The sequence below is a fragment of the Lynx rufus genome, unplaced genomic scaffold (genome assembly GCF_022079265.1).
Source record: "Lynx rufus isolate CCGP_SWC_20201006 ecotype Redwood Valley unplaced genomic scaffold, mLynRuf1.p SCAF_3, whole genome shotgun sequence".
NCBI classification, from domain to species: Eukaryota; Metazoa; Chordata; class Mammalia; order Carnivora; family Felidae; genus Lynx; species Lynx rufus.
The window spans coordinates 101,166,492-101,187,789 of NW_025814845.1; the positions used below are offsets into that span (position 1 = coordinate 101,166,492).

The following is a 21,298-nucleotide window of genomic DNA, read 5'->3' on the forward strand; positions in this document are numbered from 1 at the left end:
CTTTCTTCTCATACCTGTTGCCTCAAGCCAGAATATCAATAGTAATTTTCTTTCCCCAATCTCTTGGCACTCTGGCTAGCATTGGTTATTCTTCACCATGTGGGAACTTCCTTTTCTAGTCTGTATCTTAGGACACAGAGTTGAAGGTGCTTAGGAAAGTTGCTTATGTAAGTTTGCTCAGCTTTCTGACAGAAAGGGGCCTCCTCTCTTTGCTTCTATTTCAGAGATTTGGAGCATCTCTTTTGCCAGTCTTGGTAGGGGAGGGTTTTTTTTTCTTTCCATATATGCAAAAATTTTTATTGTCAACCAACCATCAAAGAAGATCATAGGAAATGGTTTGAAATTATAATCCAACTATTTGGACATATCTGGGCTAGAAAATGTCATGCAAGGCATATGTATAGCCTTTGTACACTTTTATGTGTTAGCAACATTAGGTCTGACCACACATCCTGGTTTATTAACTCTCTCCTTTTTTCCCCATTTTACCTCCTACCAGCCCATCCCCCTATTTCTCTCTCTTAAGCTACTTTATTTTGTTTTTTATTAAAGGAAATTTTTTTTTAATGTTTATTTATTTTAAGAGAGAGAGAGACAGAGACAGAGCATGAGCAGGGGAGGGGGAGAGAGAGAGGGAGACACAGAATTCAAAGCAGGCTCCAGGCTCTGAGTTGTTAGCACAGAACCCGATACAGGGCTTGAACCCACGAACCATGAGATCATGACCTGTGACGAAGTCAGACCCTCAATCTACTGAGCCACCCGGGCGCCCCAAGCTACTTTATGTTTAAAATGAAACAAGAGAAATATGTGTCTGCCTATTAATTTATTCCTTTACTAGACATTGAGCATGTATAATATACAAGACACCATGTTAAGAAGGTCCTGGTGATACATGCGTATATAACAAAGAGTCCTTCTGTTTGACTTTTCACTTGTATCAGAAATTCCCAAAGAAGAACAATTAGAACAAAACTTACTTAAAATTTTTTACTATTTAAAACATTTTTTTCTGGACCTTTTATATTTCTTTTATGGTTGATTTTTAAAGTTCACTTGGGAAACTTGTGAACATATGCTTCTTTAGCACCTGGGCTTAGGGGCCAGTCTGTAAAAGTCCCTTTCTCTTTCTTCAGTTCTTATACTTTTCTTTCCTTTATCCATTTTCCTTTATCATTTTCCAGTTCTGCTGTACCAGAGTAAGAATGACAGGGATTTTTCTAAGCAATTTCCTTATATAGTCAAAGCATTTTTTTCTGTTTGCAGTTAAATTAATTAAGGAATTTGGTAAATTAGAAAAAATATAAAATATTTTAATGAGAAACAAAGAATTTTCTAGGTGAAACTTTATATCATTTTCATGTGTTTTTATTTCTTTTTTCAATTATTGGTGCTGCTGTGTTTGTTTTTTTTTCTTTTTTTGTTTCTTTGTTTTGTTTTGTTTTTTTCTTATTTAAAGTTGTCCATTTTTTTTTTAATTTTTTTTTTTTTCAACGTTTATTTATTTTTTTTGGGACAGAGAGAGACAGAGCATGAACAGGGGAGGGGCAGAGAGAGAGGGAGACACAGAATCGGAAACAGGCTCCAGGCTCTGAGCCATCAGCCCAGAGCCTGACGCGGGGCTCGAACTCACGGGCCGCGAGATCGTGACCTGGCTGAAGTCGGATGCTTAACCGACTGCGCCACCCAGGCGCCCCTAAAGTTGTCCATTTTTAATGAGATTTTTCCTGGACTTGCTTATCTGGCAAAAGTAGGTAGTGTTTTAAAAGCTCATTTTGTGTCAATACTACCCAAAGCTATCTACACATTCAATGCAATCCCAATCAAAATTGCACCAGCATTCTTCTCGAAACTAGAACAAGCAATCCTAAAATTCATATGGAACCACAAAAGGCCCCGAATAGCCAAAGGAATTTTGAAGAAGAAGACCAAAGCAGGAGGCATCACAATCCCAGACTTTAGCCTCTACTACAAAGCTGTAATCATCAAGACAGCATGGTATTGGCACAAAAACAGGCACATAGACCAATGGAATAGAATAGAAACCCCAGAACTAGACCCACAAACGTATGGCCAACTCATCTTTGACAAAGCAGGAAAGAACATCCAATGGAAAAAAGACAGTCTCTTTAACAAATGGTGCTGGGAGAACTGGACAGCAACATGCAGAAGGTTGAAACTAGACCACTTTCTCACACCATTTACAAAAATAAACTCAAAATGGATAAAGGACCTGAATGTGAGACAGGAAACCATCAAAACCTTAGAGGAGAAAGCAGGAAAAGACCTCTCTGACCTCAGCCGTAGCAATCTCTTACTCAACACATCCCCAAAGGCAAGGGAATTAAAAGCAAAAGTGAATTACTGGGACCTTATGAAGATAAAAAGCTTCTGCACAGCAAAGGAAACAACCAACAAAACTAAAAGGCAACCAATGGAATGGGAAAAGATATTTGCAAATGACATATCGGACAAAGGGCTAGAATCCAAAATCTATAAAGAGCTCACCAAACTCCACACCCGAAAAACAAATAACCCAGTGAAGAAATGGGCAGAAAACATGAATAGACACTTCTCTAAAGAAGACATCCGGATGGCCAACAGGCACATGAAAAGATGTTCAACGTCACTCCTCATCAGGGAAATACAAATCAAAACCACACTCAGATATCACCTCACGCCAGTCAGAGTGGCCAAAATGAACAAATCAGGAGACTATAGATGCTGGCGAGGATGTGGAGAAACGGGAACCCTCTTGCACTGTTGGTGGGAATGCAAATTGGTGCAGCCACTCTGGAAAGCAGTGTGGAGGTTCCTCAGAAAATTAAAAATAGACCTACCCTATGACCCAGCAATAGCACTGCTAGGAATTTACCCAAGGGATACAGGAGTGCTGATGCATAGGGGCACTTGTACCCCAATGTTTATAGCAGCACTCTCAACAATAGCCAAATTATGGAAAGAGCCTAAATGTCCATCAACTGATGAATGGATAAAGAAATTGTGGTTTATATACACAATGGAATACTACGTGGCAATGAGAAAGAATGAAATATGGCCTTTTGTAGCAACGTGGATGGAACTGGAGAGTGTGATGCTAAGTGAAATAAGCCATACAGAGAAAGACAGATACCATATGTTTTCACTCTTATGTGGATCCTGAGAAACTTAACAGAAGACTATGGGGGAAGGGAAGGAAAAAAAAAAAAAAGAGGTTAGAGTGGGAGAGAGCCAAAACATAAGAGACTGTTAAAAACTGAGAACAAACTGAGGGTTGATGGGGGGTGGGGGGGGGTGGGTGATGGGTATTGAGGAGGGCACCTTTTGGGATGAGCACTGCGTGTTGTATGGAAACCAATTTGACAATAAATTTCATATATTAAAAAAAATAAAATAAAAAATAAAGCTCATTTTGGAAATGTTTATTTTTTTTTAATTTTTAAAAAATATTTGTTTTTGAGAGAGAGACAGAGAGAGAGAGAGAGAGAAAACGAGCGAGCACCAGCAGGGGAGGAGGAGAGAGAGAGGGAGGCACAGAATCTGAAACAGGCTCCAGGCTCTGAGCTTTCAGCACAGAGACTGACACGGGGCTTGAACCCACAAACCGTGAGATCATGACCTGAACTGAAATCGGAGGCTTAACTGACTGAGCCACCCAGGTGCCCCAAGAAATGATTAACTGTTTTTAAGTTGAATTAAGTTAGAGAGTTTTGCGGTCTAAGGCTTATGTAAATATAATATGTTATTATATTTATTAAGGTTCATACATAACCAGTTCTCTGAAGACAGCTCAGAGTAAACTTATTAAAGTGTGATTGTAAGGTAGTGATATTTTAGAAAATGAACTCAAATTTTAATGAAGCCATTCAGCTGATTATGAAATTTATACAGTTTGAAATCTGGTTAAAACATTTGACTTTAAGTTGGTCATATTTTTCATGATATCTGTAAATTTGCAGGATATTTTTGAGTTTTTTTACTTGAATTGTTTATTTCTTCTTTATCTTAATTTTTTTTCCTTTTTAATTAGGAGTTATAGGAGCATCTGACTCCCATAGCCTTTGTGTGTTTCAGTAAGATCCTTAATGTGATTTACTGAAGAACAACAAAATCACCTAGATTAGTGGCAGTTTGCAATTAGTGGCAAAGTTTTGGCATGCAGTTTCTTATATTCTTTCTCACCTACTTTTTAAAGTTCCCTGTACTCTTACTTGTGAAATTGTTAGATGTTTTCAACTAAGGTTGCTTATGCAACATGAAAGTGACAGGAAGAGGGGGAAAAAAACGGGAGTGGAGGAGAGAAAAAGAGAAGGAAAAAATATTTAGAATACTTGGCCCTCTTAGCACCCTGTACAGAATACTTCTCTGTATTTTTACTTGCCTCACAGTTCATCTACTTTTCTTTACTTTTCAGAGTCCTCATTTAGTTGTCTTTTTTGTTGTTGTATTTTACCTGAATTTTTTATTTTAATGGATTTGGGGGAGAGAGAAAGAGAGAGAGACAGACAGAGACTGTAGATAGTTTATGGCACTATTGTACAACTGAAACTTTGACTTGTTTTTTAAAAAAATTTCAGAGTGTGTTTTTAAAGCATAGGGGAAAATATTTTTTCTCTTTTACTATATAAAGCTAATGACTTTCCCTTTTTTTTCACTTACACCTAAGAATTCATTTTGAATATTTACTGCTTCCTAATTTTGCTTTGCCTCCATTAAAGAAGCATCTGGAATTGTATGGATAGTTCTTTTGAATCTTGGAGATTGGGTTTTCTTAACTTCTTTCCTTCTGCATTATTAGTTACTTTTAGTAATTTGGTATGTGTATGATTTCTAAACAAAATAAATATATTTTACATATTTGAATTGTTCAAAAGCTACTGTTTTACCCCACAGAGAATTTTGAACAGGTGCCAACCCACTTGCTACTCCTGGCTTCTTGTCCCTCTATTGGGACATGTTAGCAGGAAAGAACAAATGAAAAGTACTCTTTGTCACAATATTTTCTGTAAAAATAACACTTTCAAAAGAACATTTTGTACCTGGCAGTGTAAAACTTGGTATGTAACAAACACAAGCACCTTGCCTCACAGATGTGTAAAGACACTGTCCCTCTGGGGTTATTGAATTCCTCTTTCATAGTATTTTTCCCAATATCTGCAGTTCAGTTCATTAATTTTTACTTTGTGCTCTTGGAACTTGTCCGTAAGTTGTTTTTTGTTTGTTTGTTTGTTTTTGTGTTTGGTTTTTCTTACATGCAGTCATCAGGTCTTTTGGCTTCTGTTGGTATGCAGGTTGAGGGGTGTTTTGGTTTTGGTTTTGGTTTGCATATTGTTGGGTGGATGTTTGTCCAGAAAGTATTGTAAGATAGTTTGTGGAGGGCATCACTCTTGGGAAATTTATCTCACTGCCCTGTCTGTACTTGTTTGACAGCTGTTCCTTTACTTCTAACTTTATTATTATAAAAATAAGTTAAAAAGTTATAAAGCCATATATGAGCAGCTGTTCACTGTTTTCATTAGGACCGAGTAAGAAAGAAAGGACCCAGCTATTATCAGGAGTGACTTAGGTTAGATTGTAGGAATAATTTTCTGGCAGTTATGATATAGTGTAACTTATTAAAAAGAGAGTTATAGAATTTTTTTATTTTTTTAAAGAGCGTAAAATAGTATTTGTTGAAAGATGAGAGGACTTGAAAGATGAAATACTGTCTGAAGGTGGGATAGTGAACCAGCTAGTTTTTGAATTCCTGCTCTAGTTTTAGGATTTTATGATTTCATGCTGATATTTATTCTTTTTTGACAGACTGACTTTTCCCATGACTTTCTGTGCTTTAAGATTCTTCTGTGCAATAGTAACTCTTTAAGCTGATTTGTATTCATTTTTTAATTGGTATCTTAGCTATAGAAAGACTCATCATTTAGGTGCTAAATTGAAATGCAAAACTTGTTTACCTTTAGTTTAAGAAATGTAATTATCAGACACAAAGGAAAAGAATAGAAAAGTTATGGTAATTAAATATTGCTCATGAAACTACAAATGTAATTGCCTAATTGGCTTTTATCTTTTGTCACTAGTCCTTCAAAATATAACTGTTCATTGTAATCGTCTTTTAGACATTTAAATAAACTAATACCTAGTATTTATTAAATAGTTACAGTGTGCCAGGCAAAGTGCAATTAATATAAATATACTGTTTAATTCTCACAATAAAACTGAGAGCATAGGTTTTATTATCCCCTGTATTCTAGATGAGAAAGTTTAGAGAGATCAAGTTAAGTTGCCCAAAGTCATACAGTAACTGGAAGATTATAACATCAAAAAATGTATGAAGTTTAAAAAAAAAGTAGAATATAAAATTGTGAATACATTATGATCTCAGTGAAGACACACACACACACACACACACTTACTTGAAAACCTTGAAGGTACCATTAACAATGGTTACTTTTAGGTGTTGGGAAAACATAATTTTTACATTGTTATTTTTATTTTTTTATTATTTCCCCCCCAAGTTCATTTCCCACGCAGTAATTGAAGTGATTTTATTTTAAAAGTTATTTATTTTGAGAGAGAATGCACTTGTGCACACGTGCGAGTGGGGGAATGGCAGAGAGAGCAATCCCAAACTGTCAGTGTGGAACCCTGCATGGAGCTCAAACTCACAAACCCTGAGATTGTAACCTGAGCCAGTGCTTAACTGACTGGGCCATCCAGGCACCCCTGGAGTAATTTTGTTTTTAATCTCTTACTTACATGGTTTAACCCTGAGAGCAGGGATTTTGTAAACCAGCACCTGGTATAGGACTGAGTATGGAGTAGGCACTTAGTCATTTTTTGAATGGATGACAGTGATATGGAAAGGTATCCAGCTTCATTGTTCCCAACTCACCTTGCATCTAGTTGGTAAGGGAAAGTAGGAAACTGCTTTAGACTTAGCTGTAGCTAATTTTCTGTGTGTGATTGACCATAATAGTGCTTTTTAAAATCCATTTATTTTGCTTTTCTTTTTCACCCATCTGCTATTATTTTCACATTCTAACACCTTGACATAAATCTTACGTATATGCACAATTTCCAAATGTCTGTCCTCACCATCTCATATATTTGAGAACTATAAAACTGTTTTGTATTTTTTTCAGTAGTTTTTGTATTACTTGCTGTGAAGGCAGCTATTTTATGTCTTTTTATTTTTTAAGTTATTTATTTATTTTGAGAGACAGAGAGAGAGCGAGCGAGCACAAGCAGAGGACGAGCAGAGAAAGGGAGAGAATCCCAAGCAGTCTCCGTTCTGTCAGTACAGAGTTCAATGTGGAGCTCAATCTCGCAAATACATCATGACCTGAACCAAAATCAGGAGTCAGATGCTTAACTGACTGAGCCACAAAGGCGCCCCTCACCTCTTTTATATCTTTAGACAAAGACTGTGTCTTTTAAGATACTTATTTCCCTTTCTAGAGTACAATATTTTGAGGACATTTTCTGACTCATCTTTGTGTTCTTACAGTTCCTAAAACAAGTTCAGCACATAGAGGACATTTCTTAGTTTATTGAATTTATTTCACTTATAAATTCCAACCACAGTATAAAAATTGGAAACCAATTCCTTAATTTCCAAACATGTTCCTTTTTCTCTTTCAGTAGAACTTTCAGTTACTCATTTGCTCAAGTTTCAATCATGGATGTTACCCTTGATTCCATTTTCTTTTTTACCACCCCTCTCCAAATCTAATTATTTTTCAAGATGCTTTGATTTGCCTTAATATAGTTATTATGGTTTAATAAAGCTTTAATCTTTTTTTCCCCTCTGTATAGCCCCACTGCTACTACCTTAGTGCAGATAATCACCATCTTTTATCTGAATTACTGTAGAAGCCCCTCCTCTACCCTCCCCCCTCCAAGTGCACACATGCACTTGTAACCGCAGTTGTCCTCCAGAAATCTGATCATGTCATTTTCCTGATTAACTTGTTCTCCATATCTCTCAGGATAAAGTTTAAACTTCTTGATGCCTTGTAAGTCTTCAAGGTCTGATAGCTTCCTATGTTGCTGACCTTTGTTTCTACTCCTTTCCTGGATCTCTAAATTCTGGCCATACTGAATTACTTTTAGTTCCTACGATGTATGATGCTTTTTTTTGTCTCTCTCCTCCCATGGCATCTACTGCTATTTTCAGCTGGTTCAGCTGCCTAGCTCCAGTGTGTTCATCAGATCCCACCTCATATAGCACTTCTAAAAGTTTTTTTTTTTTTGGGGGGGGGCATTCATTTAAAGTCTGTGACTATAGCATGTAACATGCTGTATAGTAATTGCCTAATTATGGAAATATGCCCCTTGAAAAGTATTCCATCAGGTCAAAGACTCTGTATGGACAGGAACTATTTTGTCCCCAGCAACGAGCATATTGTGACATAGGCATTTGGTCAGTATTTGTTAGATTAATTGATATTTCTGTAGATGACCTTGCCTCATGTTTTCCTGAGAGGCTGCAGACCTTCTGATGTAACTCCCTTAACTTCCTGTTTTCCCACCAGTCTTAACTTTTTATCTTTATCCTTTTACCCTCTTTTCCTACCACTGCTTGGCAAGATAAATGCTTAACTAAAATACAAAGTAGGAAATATAAATGCAGTAGGGGTAGAGGCATAATATCTTTCAGAAAGTTTACTGGTGAAAAAGAAGGTGATAGAACATTAGGTAGAAACAATATCCAAGTTGTTTTGAAGGATAGGAAGAAACGAAATATTTGTAGGCTGAAGAAAGAATATAGTGAAGAATACAATCAAGGCAGGATTAGAGAAAGGACAGCTGATGATGCCAGAGCTCTATCTCAGGAGGGAGGTAAGGGACAGGATTGTTTAACTTTTCTTCTGCTTCTTACAGCCTCAGGGCAATGGACCAACTCCTCAGTATGGTCGGCTAGGTCTGTGCAGTGGCATCACTGTTTTGGCCTCTTCCATGCCAAGGAACACTCAGTTTTCCAGTAAAAGCACCTTAATTTCTCTTGAGGAACAAGCCCTCTCCAACTCCTGGTCCAGCTGGCACTGTTTGCTACTATCCTTGGTCCTTAACTAAAGAGATCATCTTTTACCGCATGGATTTCTTTGTGTTTATATTGGTTATTTCCATGCGTGGTTCATGGAAGTACTTAATATCTGATATTAAGTTTTTAAAAAACTCTTTTCAAGACTCTTTAAAAGGCTGATTAAAAACTAAACACGCAAATGTACTGAAAACCAAATTTTATCATGCTGAAGGTTATCAGGTTGCATTGCCAGGTTATTTAGTTTAATACAAATTTGAGGAAAATGTCCTCCCTAGGCATTTACAGGCATTTTTTTTAATGTCGTTGGTTAGGAAAGATAAAGTTCTGCATTAACCTTTAAGAAAATTTTTAATCTGTATATTTGTACTTACTTAAATTAGCTTAAGTTATTCTGTTATAATGCTACATTATTCTAAGTATAAACTCAAACATGCCCTAAGACAAGTAAACATCTCCTCATGGAACATGTTCACAGTGAGCTCTTCTCATTGTATAGTTATAATAAATGCATAGTAACAATTTGAATGGGCATCACATAGGATCGTAATAATAATACACTGTCATTTTAATTTTTACTAGATTAAGGAGTTGCTTCTCTGACTTTTACATTTCTGGTAGTTATTATAAATATAGCTTTTGTGCATCATATATAACATATACATACTGTCTATGTATGCATGCATATGCATGCATATGTGTATTTGTGTTGTATCTTATGTATATTCCACTGCTAAAGGGCATAAAAACAAAAACTACTGATCTAAATAAACCACTCAATTTAGTAAACTTGTTGCTAAATCTACTGACCACTGCTTCTTTAATACTTTCTACTTTCTGACCTATTTAGTTTTTGATAGTTGTTGACTACCTTCCTTAAAACTCTCTTCCCATGTTTATTTCTACCCCTCAGGGTGTGATAACTCTGCTGCACTTTTTCCTAGGCAGCCCTAGTTTTAACAATAACAGTCACTTTCTGTTGTAAACAGTCACTTTGACCCCTGATGATAGCTGGATGTTTTTAGGTCTGTAAGCTTATGTGCATTGATCTCAAGTTTAATTTTAATTTTATTAATTGGTGAAATCAGAAAAAAAAATACAAAATAAAACCAAAGGTTGATAATGCTTCAGAGAAACTTATACATGTATCCCTTATGCCACTAAAATGGATAAAGTGGTTGAGATAGCAAACTGATGTTATGCATCAAGAGACCTAAAAATGTTCATGCCTTTTAATCCAGTAATCTTACTTTGTAAGATAAATCCCAAGAAAGAAATTTAGAAAAGAATAATTAAATCTGACCTCAGGATTGTGGTAGATAATATAGCATTCTCCTAGTTCTGTGGGCAAAAATCATTAACAAAAACAAAGTCCCCTTTCTCCCAGATTCATGCAAGTTCATTAAGAAAAAGTAACCTTTTCTGATATTAACAAACAAAACCTTTTCTTTTTTGGATTCATTTTCTGACTTTTTCTTGTTTCTTTTCCTCTTGCCTCATAAATGTAGGTGATGCCGAGCAATCTGCCTTTCACGCACATCTCCTCATTATTGGCAATTTTAATTGATCTCATGGTTTCTATTGTTTTTATGTACATCTCTCTGAAATCTAAAATTCCAGTCCTAACCTCTTTCCAGAGCACCATTTGAGATGCTTTCATTCCATCTGCTCCCTTTTTGGCTCTTGAATGGCCTGTCCTGTGTCTCAACTCTTTATAATATCTAGAAATAAAAATCTATCATATATTTTCCCTCCTAAAAATTATTTTTCATTTGTATTCTGTTAACTCATCTTGAAATCTTTAGCATTAAATTATCCCTCTTTTTTACTCTACCTTCAACATCATCAGCTGTGGAACTTCAGTATCACTCTGGTGTGTCTTTATCCTCTGCATGTGGCTATCCTAGTTTAAAATTGTTTTTTTGTTGTTGTTAAGAATGTTTAGGATAGGTCCTTAATTGATCTCCCTGCATTCTCTCTTTTCTCTACATGAATCTTGTCAGAGAAGTCTTCCTGAAGCACAGATTAGACCATAGCACTTTTCAGGTTAAAATCTTCGAAGACTTCTTGTTATGAGGAAAGAGGTTCTTGAACTCCATCATCTAGTCTTCAGTGTCCCCCACTATATAGTTTCAACTAACTTTACATTTTTTATTTTTCTCTCTCAAGTCATTTTTCTCTTATTCCTTCTTATTGTCATCTGAGCTTTTCATAATTTTTGGCTTCTACCTGACCATATCCCTGTTTTCATATTTCCAGATTTCATCTGTGCTTTAGACGTTGGCTTTCAGATGTGCCTTCCAGCTGGAAGTAATCTTTTTTTTCCTGGGAACTCCCAAAAGCGTTTTCTCTTTGTTACTGTGCTTAGCATCCCTTCCATTGTACCATGATTATTTATGTACACATTACTAGTAGTTTTTAAGTTTTTAAAGTTTGTATTCATGTCTTATTCTTCTATTTCCTGTGTATATTATCTGATATGTGGTTCTTAATGGGTATTTATTAAGTAAATAATATGTAAAGAATTGTCTTATTTTGGGAAGGGTGTTTCTTTGTTGAGAAAAAGGAACAAAACTTTGAAGATACTTCATTCATGAATCAAAGACAGAAAAAAACCTTATGTTCCTAAAGGACCTTCAGAAATATTTTTGGAAGTAATAAATAAAGCAAATAAACTTGCTAAAAAGATATATAGATGAGACCTTGGGTCACTAATTCAAACCATTTTCAGTCAGATGAAACCTAATTTTTTTAATAGGAGGTTCCAGAAGCTAGCAGAGTTTTTGGTTTTGTTTGTTTATTTGTTTGTTTTTGCTTTTTTTTTTTTTTTAAGTTTATTCAGAGAGAAACAGAGAGAGTGTAAGCAGGGGAGGGGCAAAGAGAGAGGGGGACAGAGGATCCAAAGCAGGCTCTGTGTTGACAGCAGAGAGCCTGATGCAGGGCTTGAACTCACAAACCTGAGTGACCTGATCATGACCTGAGCTGAAACTAAGAATCAGACGCTTAATAGACTGAGCCACCCAGGTGCCCCAAACCTAATTTTTAAAGTCATTTAAATAGAAGATAGATTTAACAGTATGTTCAGTCATTTAAATAATTATGTATACAAGCAGAAACATTTTTTCTTTAGTACTTTTATAATATGCAGCTCATTTTATGTACTCTGATTTACTTCTTGATAGAATTTTTAAAGGATCTTCTTTCTAGATTCTTAAATGATTATATTCCTCTTCTTGCACTTTTTATTTATTGCTTTATTTATTTATTTATTTGGTCCTTTGTCTTCACAGAACTTACATTTAGAAAATGCTCTGTTTTGCAGGTATCCTGGTCAGATATAGGAGGACTGGAAAATATCAAACTAAAATTGAAACAGGCTGTGGAATGGCCTTTGAAACATCCAGAGTCTTTCATTCGAATGGGTATTCAACCACCTAAAGGAGTTCTTCTGTATGGGCCACCTGGATGCTCTAAAACAATGATTGCAAAGGCTTTAGCCAGTGAGAGTGGCCTGAATTTCCTAGCTATAAAGGTAAGGTGTTAAATTTTTAGATTGCTACTTTCTTTTCCAGCCCCACTAACACCAATCCTCTGATTCTTGTCCTTAGAAAAATATGAAAAGACATCTTAAGGAGTTGATTTTTTTGTTTTGTTTTGTTTTTGAAGTTGATGGTAATATAATACAGGGAGATGAGCTCTAACTAAATTAGTGCATGTAATCAGCAAAACATGGTGGACAATAGAAGACAACTTTAGTTTTGTTATTATCAGTATCTCTTATATCTATGTGTAATAGAAACCAGTCTTGTTTAAGTTCTACATTTTTTAATTGCGTTAATCTCTTTTGCTTAACCAGGACTTAATTATAAATATAGTATTTGTATATGTAGAATTTTCAAAGAATTCAGATACTTTAAATGGTAAAACTAAATTCCTTAAAAATGCTTTTCCAGTCTGGGAATAATTGTACAATGTTTATCTTCTGAAATACACACATACATTATCTGTTCATTGCTCTACCCTATTACTTGGGATAGATAATCTTACTTGACATGTAGTTTTACATTTACTTTAGGGCCGGATATAATTTTGTTATTAACTTTTATATAATATCATATATCCAGTTAGGAAATATACATACATAAAACCTAAAATTCTTTAGTAGAATGGACTTTATCACAAAAGTATGTACTTCAGTCTGTTAAATATCGAATTCATTTCGTAAGAAGCACCTGATAAAAGGCTCCGTTTTGATAGTACCAGGGATTTTTTTTCATAACAAAATATGTTTCCTATCTTAGAACATTAAACTCCTTGGCAGTTTCAGAGCATAAAATTTATTTCAGAATAGAGTCAGTTTTTTACTTAAAAATTTTTTGGAAATGTTTAGATATATTTAGGTTCTTTGCTTTTTAAGAATCAGTGTGTGGGGGCGCCTGGGTGGCTCAGTCGGTTGAGCGTCCGACTTTGGCTCAGGTCATGATCTCACGGTCCGTGAGTTCGAGCCCCGCATCGGGTTCTGTGCTGACCGCTCAGAGCCTGCAGCCTGTTTCAGATTCTGTGTCTCCCTCTCTCTCTGCCCCTCCACTGTTCATGCTCTGTCTCTCTCTGTCTCAAAAATAAATAAACGTTAAAAAAAAAAAAAAAAAGAATCAGTGTGTGTACAATCACTACTATTTGCATAGTTTTGATTGTCTTTTTGTGGAAGATATTGGATACTGAAGATACGGGGAGGGAACAATTTTCACTCTCATCAGTGATACTGAATCAAAACTACAGTTTTAAAGTTTGCAGGTTTAAATGTTGGAATAATGAGTGATTTTGAAATTTCAGAGACCTCCTGATTTCTCTTTGGTCCCGGTCCTCTTATCTCATGGTAATGAACATGGCCATTTTACTGGCATTTCCTACTTGTTTTACTGTCATCTCCATTTTTCTGTGCCTACCTTGTGTATTTCACAACTGTATATTCGTAATCTTTGAATTTTTTGTCTACTAGATATCTGAAACTTATTTGATGAGGCCTTCACTCACAGTTATTTACACTTGAATCTCAAAAAGGAACACATGTATTTTCCTACAAACTAATATCTCATGTGATCTAAGATAACTTTTCCAGATGTTACCAGGACTGCTCTCTGGCCTATCGTAGAATTACTTCAAAATACATTTATTACTGTTTTTAAGTGTGAAAACTTTCATGACTTTAGACAGTTTTACTTTTACCTTTTTTTCATTGTGAGAAAATGATAAAAAGATTCTTTGAAAGGTTTGTCTTGGACACTGTTCATGTAAAATAACCATGAATATGTTAACTTATTTGAGTTTTTTCATTAAACTCATGTTCATTTTTCTTTCAGGTCACACACACAAATGATAAGTGATGTTAAGAAATTTTCTTATTCAACTGAGTTCATACTTGCTTAGATATAATTATATATCCTACTAACTAATTTTTATTTAACTTTTTTTGTGTGTGTGAGAAAGTGTGCGCATGAGTGGGGGAGGGGCAGAGGGAGAGGGAGAGAGAAAATTTTAAGCAGGCTCTATGCCCAGCACAGAGATCATGACCTGAGCCAAAATCAAGAGTCAGACACTCAACTGAGCCACCTAAGCGCCCCTACCATGGATTTTTATTCAATATACAATTTAGTATAATTTGGCAGTATTATTCAGTTTTTGAATCTGGGTGGAGAATATATTTAATGAACAATGAATGTTCATTTTACTATTTTTTAAGTTTTCCTACATGTTTATTAAAAGTTTCCAAAAGAAAAAGTTGGGCACATGAAAAAATTATTTGTTTTTCTTGGCATTTTCATTGGTCTTTTCATCTTGGTCTGATTATTGCTTGTGAGAAGAGTTTAAAGCACCTATATCATATAGCTTATGTATGCAGAAATGAAGTTAAAGAAGTTGGGAATTTATATTCTATTCTTTCTAGTTTCACTTTTCTATGAAGAAAGTTGGCTTTTGGTCACAACATATATATTTTTTTTTCCAAGGGATCTAAGTGTCAAAATTAAATTTGAGCTTTTGGAATAACAAGTCTTACACATTTTGAAAGTGATCAGAAAAATGTAGATAGACAATGAAATTTTCTAGCCAATTGGAAAATACGGGTATCTTACATATATTGAAGGAGAAACTCCCTAACATTTTTTTTATAATTGTAATTACCTTTAATTCCCAAAATAAAGATTTTAAGGACTTTAAACATTTCTTTCTCTGAGTTTATGAAAGAACCCTTTAGCTTCCCCTGTGTATCTTTTCTAAACAGTGATTGAAGATGTAAACTCTACTCATAGTTGAGACTTCACCTTGGCTGGTGTGAACTCTTAATATCCTTTGGCATCTGTATGTGTTCTTGTGTAGACTGTAGCACTTGACATGTGCTTAAGTTTAGTTTGTCATCTGGGTCAATTATATCAAAATATTTTCCAGTTGAAATTTCCTCTCTGCTTCTCTTTTGGTTTTGTCTGGAGTGCTGTAATAGATTAATTGCCCTTGTGTAGTTGGGCTGCTTTAGTTTATGAAGAACTGTTACTGATCCTGGAAGAAGGGTGGTTAGGCCTCTGACAGGGATTTTCAGCAAGTCCTTTATTAGCTGTTATTGGTGAGTATAAGAATATAATGAGCTTAGTGTAGGCTTGACTTTTTGGGGGAAATTTTCTTCTGATACTTGTCTCAGGGAGGAATTGTACAAAATACATCTCATTTTCAGGACACTCTGTATTTTATTTAAAGCATGCACAATTCAAAGTACTTAACTATTTTTTATGTAACTTGATCCCCTACTATTCTATTATCAAAGGTACAAAATAATCAGTTTGGTAAGTTCCAAGTTTATCTTTCAGCTTTTACTTTTAAATTATGTGGGCTGGTTTAGAAATCATAGAGTTTCTTTTTTGCAGATACTGTGTGGAAGACTGCATAGATACACCTCTTTTATATACTGAATGCTTTAAGGTTAGTTTCCAGGATTACAAATAAGTATAATAATGTTTAAGAAAGTGAAATGCCTTTTCCAAGGTCAGAGTTGTAGTGATGGTACTGAAATTTGATCAGAGGACTTTCTGACTGCAGAGTCTAAGCTTGACCCACTATATTTACAACCTTCCATTTTACTTTTTTTTTTTTTTTAATTTAGTGTCTAGTGCTTTTTTCATTAATTACATCATGTTACTGGCAAAGGTAGTTCAGGCAGTTTCTATAGGGTAGGTTCACAGAAGTGTAAAGATGTTTCTGGGACATAGTTCAAAAAAATTTGTTTCTGCAGGACAAAGAAAACTGAGAAAAATAACATGGCTTTAGAGTAGAAGTTAGTTAAATTAATAAGAAAGAGTAATCACTGCCAGAGAAACAGGAACCTGATGAATAAAATAGAAGTTGATAGAGCATGTGACTCTTAATTTTAGGATCATGAGTTTGAGCCCCACATTAGGCATGGAGCATACTTAGAAAAAGAAAAAATAAAAGAAGTATATGGAAGGAGACTAGTGGTTGAATAATGTGGATTTTGAAATTTACATATTACTATATAATTTGTGCTCTTGAAATTGTATTACAATGAAAAGAGCACTAAGCTAGGACTCAGTTTTGTTTGATTCCTAACCCTTGCACTTTTTAGTTCTGTAGCCTTAAATAAGTTCTCTTGGTCTCAGTTTTGTTTGTTTTATCTGTATACGCTCTTTGAGAGGATTAGGATATTAAGAAGTAAGTGAAGAAACTTTGGAGGGCATAACAACTCAATTCCTTATGTGTGGACTATAGATACTTATGACTTCTATATTAAAGGGTTCAATATAGAAAAGGGGATAGGGAAGAGCTACTTGATAGTGGAGACCCCTGACAAATGCTACCTCAGCCAGGTGATTAGTCATGTTGATAGTGTGACAAGAATGGCACTTTATTTCTGTGGTCTTTCTCCCAAACACTCATAATCTGTGTCTGAGAAAAACAGGCAAAACCAAATTGAAAGATGTTCTATAAAATATCTGATCAGTACTCCTGAAACTGTCAAGGCCATCAAAAGTAAGGAAAGTCTGGGAAACTCACAGCAAAGAGGAGCCCGAGGAGACATGATAGCTAAATATAATGTTATGGTGGTTTTCTGGATGAGATCCTAGAGCAGAAACAGGACATTAGATAAAAACTAAGGAAATCTGAATAAACTATGGACTTTAGTGAACTATTATTGATATATTATTATTAAATGGTTATAACAAATGTACTGTACTATTATATGATATTAATAATAAGGGAAACTAAGTGTGCAGTGGGGGATTATGGGGTGGTGTATGTAGGAACTCAGTACTATCTTAATTGTTCTGTAAATCCTAAACTTTACCAGAAAACGTCTATTAATTAAATAAAGAGTTTTATGGTCAGAATCACAGACACATTACAGACATTTAATGAATATAACTGAAGTTAAAAAGACTGGCTTATAGTTCTGTGTACTGCATTATACAGAAAGAGTGGAATATATGGAAGGAGAAAAATCATGGGGGAGGTTGCCAGGTCCTAGGGTAAGGGCTTTGGGGGAGACCTTCTTTCCTATTCGTCATCCCCCTGTTCATAGTGATAATGGAAAGTTCCTGGGAAAATAAAGCCCTGAGAGGAAATTGGCTGGGGAATCTGGGTTTGGGACTTCCCTGAGCTTGCCTATTTCACTGCATTTCTCAGTTGAAGCCTATAAAGGAGTATGTTGGTTCTGGCCCCAGACCCACACCCCAACATTATAAAGAATACTTTCTTTGAGTGTTTGGGTTATTTTTTCTTTCACCTTAGATATAGCTTCTAATTTAGAGTCTCACCAGGAGCCATGTCCAGATTCATGCCTTTTTGGACCCTAACTCTTTATTCTCCTTCTGTAGGTTTATTTGGGCTCATCTAGATTCTGATACCTTTTGATATTCTATTTAATTTCCTTTAGGTTTTTTTTTTTTTTAACTTCAATAATTCCCTCAGCTTTTGTCCAAGTAGTGTTCTTATATGCCCCATATGCTTAAATTGGCAGTTATTTGCATCATTATTAAATAAAGATATATACTTAATTTTATCACTGTTTGAATGGCTATTAGGGAATGACTAATAGTAATCAAGTGTTAGAACAAATAGAATAATGTGCTATTGTCAGTATCGCAAAATTATGTAGAAGTTAGATTGGATTTACTTAAATATGGCATTATTTGTACACTAAGCTGACATGTTAAAGTTGAAGCATCATATGTTAAACTGAATCTTAATAAATTTTGGGCTTATATCAGTCAATAAAACCACTATGTAAAAGAAGATGCCTTGATGCGAAAATATTGTATAACATTTGGCTAAAAGCAAAAAATTACAATAATATGAACTATAATAACAAAACTTTTAGCATTTTGAATCTAAGAAGACTTAGATTTAAAAAAGAGAAGAATACTCTCAGACTTCTAAGAAGTTTACTTCATAATAGAAAATTTTATTATTGGGTTGGTTTAATTTTTTATTCATGGATTCCGGCTGAGAGAAATTAGTCATGTTTTCCTCCTTTTAATTCTCTTTTGAATGAAATTTAATTGAAGTTGAAATATTACAGTTTTGTGTCTATAATATTTTAAAAATTATTTGTAAATGTTTTACACACATAGTTGTGTAATTCAGATTATTAAGTGGTATAATTCAGATGATTATAATTCTGTGTGTTCTGTGTTCTGTGTTTCTGTACATGTACAGATGTAAACAAAGATGCAGTAGATGGGCTCTGCTGTCTGTCAACTCATAATTTAGTGAAAGAGACATTTGACTAAACATGTGATATAATGAAATGGGTAATATTTAGAATCTTGATGATTAATCATATGTGAGAAATGAGAAAGAAAGAGAGAAGTCAAAGGTGATTAAAATTTTTACTTTAAGTGACTAACAGATGGAAATATCCTAGCTTCAAAAAGTTAGCAATGAGGAAGAGAAGCAGATTAGATGTGGGAGAGCAGATACCAGACTGGGATTTAGCCATGTGGACTTTGAAATGCCGTTAGAACAATATGGCACATATGTCCAAAAGGCCTTTGTAAATATGGGTTTGTAACTCAAGAGAAAGGTCATTTCCAGAGATGAAAGCATGCAAGGTGAGAGCCAGTGTTTGCAATTCCGTGTTTAGTAAAGGAGATGGAGAATGACTAAAGTGGTCAGCAGTCATATAAAGGGTTTTTGTGGGCATGTATATACATTCACAAGTTATAGCCAGCTGAATTGTAGTCAGCATGGTGCCGCTGTGTAAATTCTGAAATGTGTCATTTTTGTTTCCTGAGTGAATAAATTGTGGGGAAGGTTTGTGTTATATTTTTTTGAGAGGAACAGCTTGAATTCTGTTCCCTTGTCTGCTAGCCCCTCTCCCTTTTTAGGGTTTTTACTTGCCCAAGGCATTTCTTGCCTAGTACTTGATGCCTGTTTTCAAACCCTTTGAAGTGCTTTCCCGAAATGGCCTTCTGTATGTGCTGATGCTGTACTTTTTATTAATTTTCAAGATCCTTTACTCTTATTACATATATGTAATTCTATCTCATGTGAGTTTGGGTTTTTATGAGCATATTCCATAACATTTAACCATAGTTAACACTTAGGTTAACTTGCCTTCCCTAGACATTTTAGAACTTATAAAAGCTTGGTTTGAATTGTAATAGCCAAAAACAACAGGCAAGTGTCAGACACATTTAAAAAGCCCTTGGGAAGACTGTAAAAAACCCAGTACTGATTAAAGGGGCAAAATTGCAAGAGCATGAAGTATAAATATTATATTTGAGTTTGTGACTTGATATGGTGTAAAATCATGAAACAGTAAAAGATAAGTCAGATTTAGTTTTCACTGGATTAATAGCATAGCTGGACAAATATCTTTATATGTATTTATGTTATATTTGTTTAGTAAACTTGAGCACTTGAAATCTTAATCATGGAAACATGAAAAATAACACTACTCCAAAATAAGACTATTTATGGTACTTTTTTATTTTTGGTAGTTTTTCTTGATCACCCTTGTGAGTGAAGCAAATTGTCTAGGCAGGTGAAATGTGGCAGCACTAACAAAGCACAGTTATTTGGTAAGTAAAATTGAAAAAGAAATTACCGTATCTAGTCCCGTCAACCCCATCTATTCTATGCATTTATGTATTATGTATTTTAAAGAGTTACAAAAAAACTTATGAGCAAATGTGGGACTCATAGACCATGCTATACATCTCTAACCCTTATATGTTGATGTAAATGTTCTCTTGTTTATAATGGATATCAATAACATTCTTATTTTCAAATAACCCATGTTAGCAGCTATTTATTGAGAATTAACACTTTGCACTTGCTGCTTGTTCTGCTCTCACAGATACCTTTGAATCTGAATTGCTGGTACCACGTAAAATCTTAAGGGCATGTTTCCTTTTTTAAAAATGTTTTATTTTTAAAAGGGCTTGGAGGGGCACCTGGGTGGCTCAGTCGGTTGAGCATCTGACTTCAGCTCAGGTCATGATTTCACGGTTCCTGGTTAGTGTGTGTGTGTGTGTGTGTGTGTGTGTGTGTGTGTGTGTGTGTGTGTGTGTTGTTGTTGTTGTTGTTGTTGTTGTTGTTGTTGTTTTTAATGACTTAAAATTATTTGCTTCCCGGTTCCTGGTCTCAGAGTCAGGTCTGGGCCTCAGGGACGTAAATCTTGATGCTGTCCGCACTCTCTGTGGCTGAGTTCTGCCACACAGAAGCTGCCCGCTTGGCTTGCCAGGAGTCTCTTGCGGGCCTCCTGATGCCGCTTGTCCCCAACATCGGAGGTCTTGTGGCTCACTGCCGGCTTGGATTTAGCTGGCTTCTTTGGAACTGGAGGGGGTGTTTTCTTCTCTTCCTTCCTCTTCTTGGGCTCTTGAGCTGATAGTTTGGAACCTGGAGCCTGCTTCAGATTCTGTGTCTCCCTCTCTCTCTCTTTGTCTGTCCCCCACTTGTGGTCTCTCTCTCTCTCTCTCTCTCTCTCTCTCTCAAAAATAAATAAATAAACATTTAAAAAAATAAATAAAAGGGCTTGGAGAAAATAGAGGACATTATAGTTTTTAGAAAGAATGGTCTGGGAACCAAAATCCTGCATTTTTATTATCATTTCTGCCATTTAACTTTTTCTAGGGCTTTTGACATATCCTTCTTTGTGCTTTGTTTTCCTCTGGTTTTCAGTGAGGTAAGTTAGACTAAATAACTCTTAAAGCCCTTCCACTAACAACATTCTGAGTAGTTCTCACAATG

At 35.2% G+C, this 21,298-nt stretch overlaps 1 protein-coding gene across 1 annotated transcript in view; it reads left to right on the forward strand.

Annotated features, from left to right (window-relative positions):
• Nucleotides 1–21,298, forward strand: part of SPATA5 (spermatogenesis associated 5) — a 363,095-nt gene that overhangs the window by 65,662 nt on the left and 276,135 nt on the right. The window contains exon 11 of the mRNA XM_047091209.1: nucleotides 12,363–12,572. Coding sequence (XP_046947165.1) covers nucleotides 12,363–12,572 — 210 coding nt within the window. The remainder of the gene's footprint in view (nucleotides 1–12,362; nucleotides 12,573–21,298) is intronic.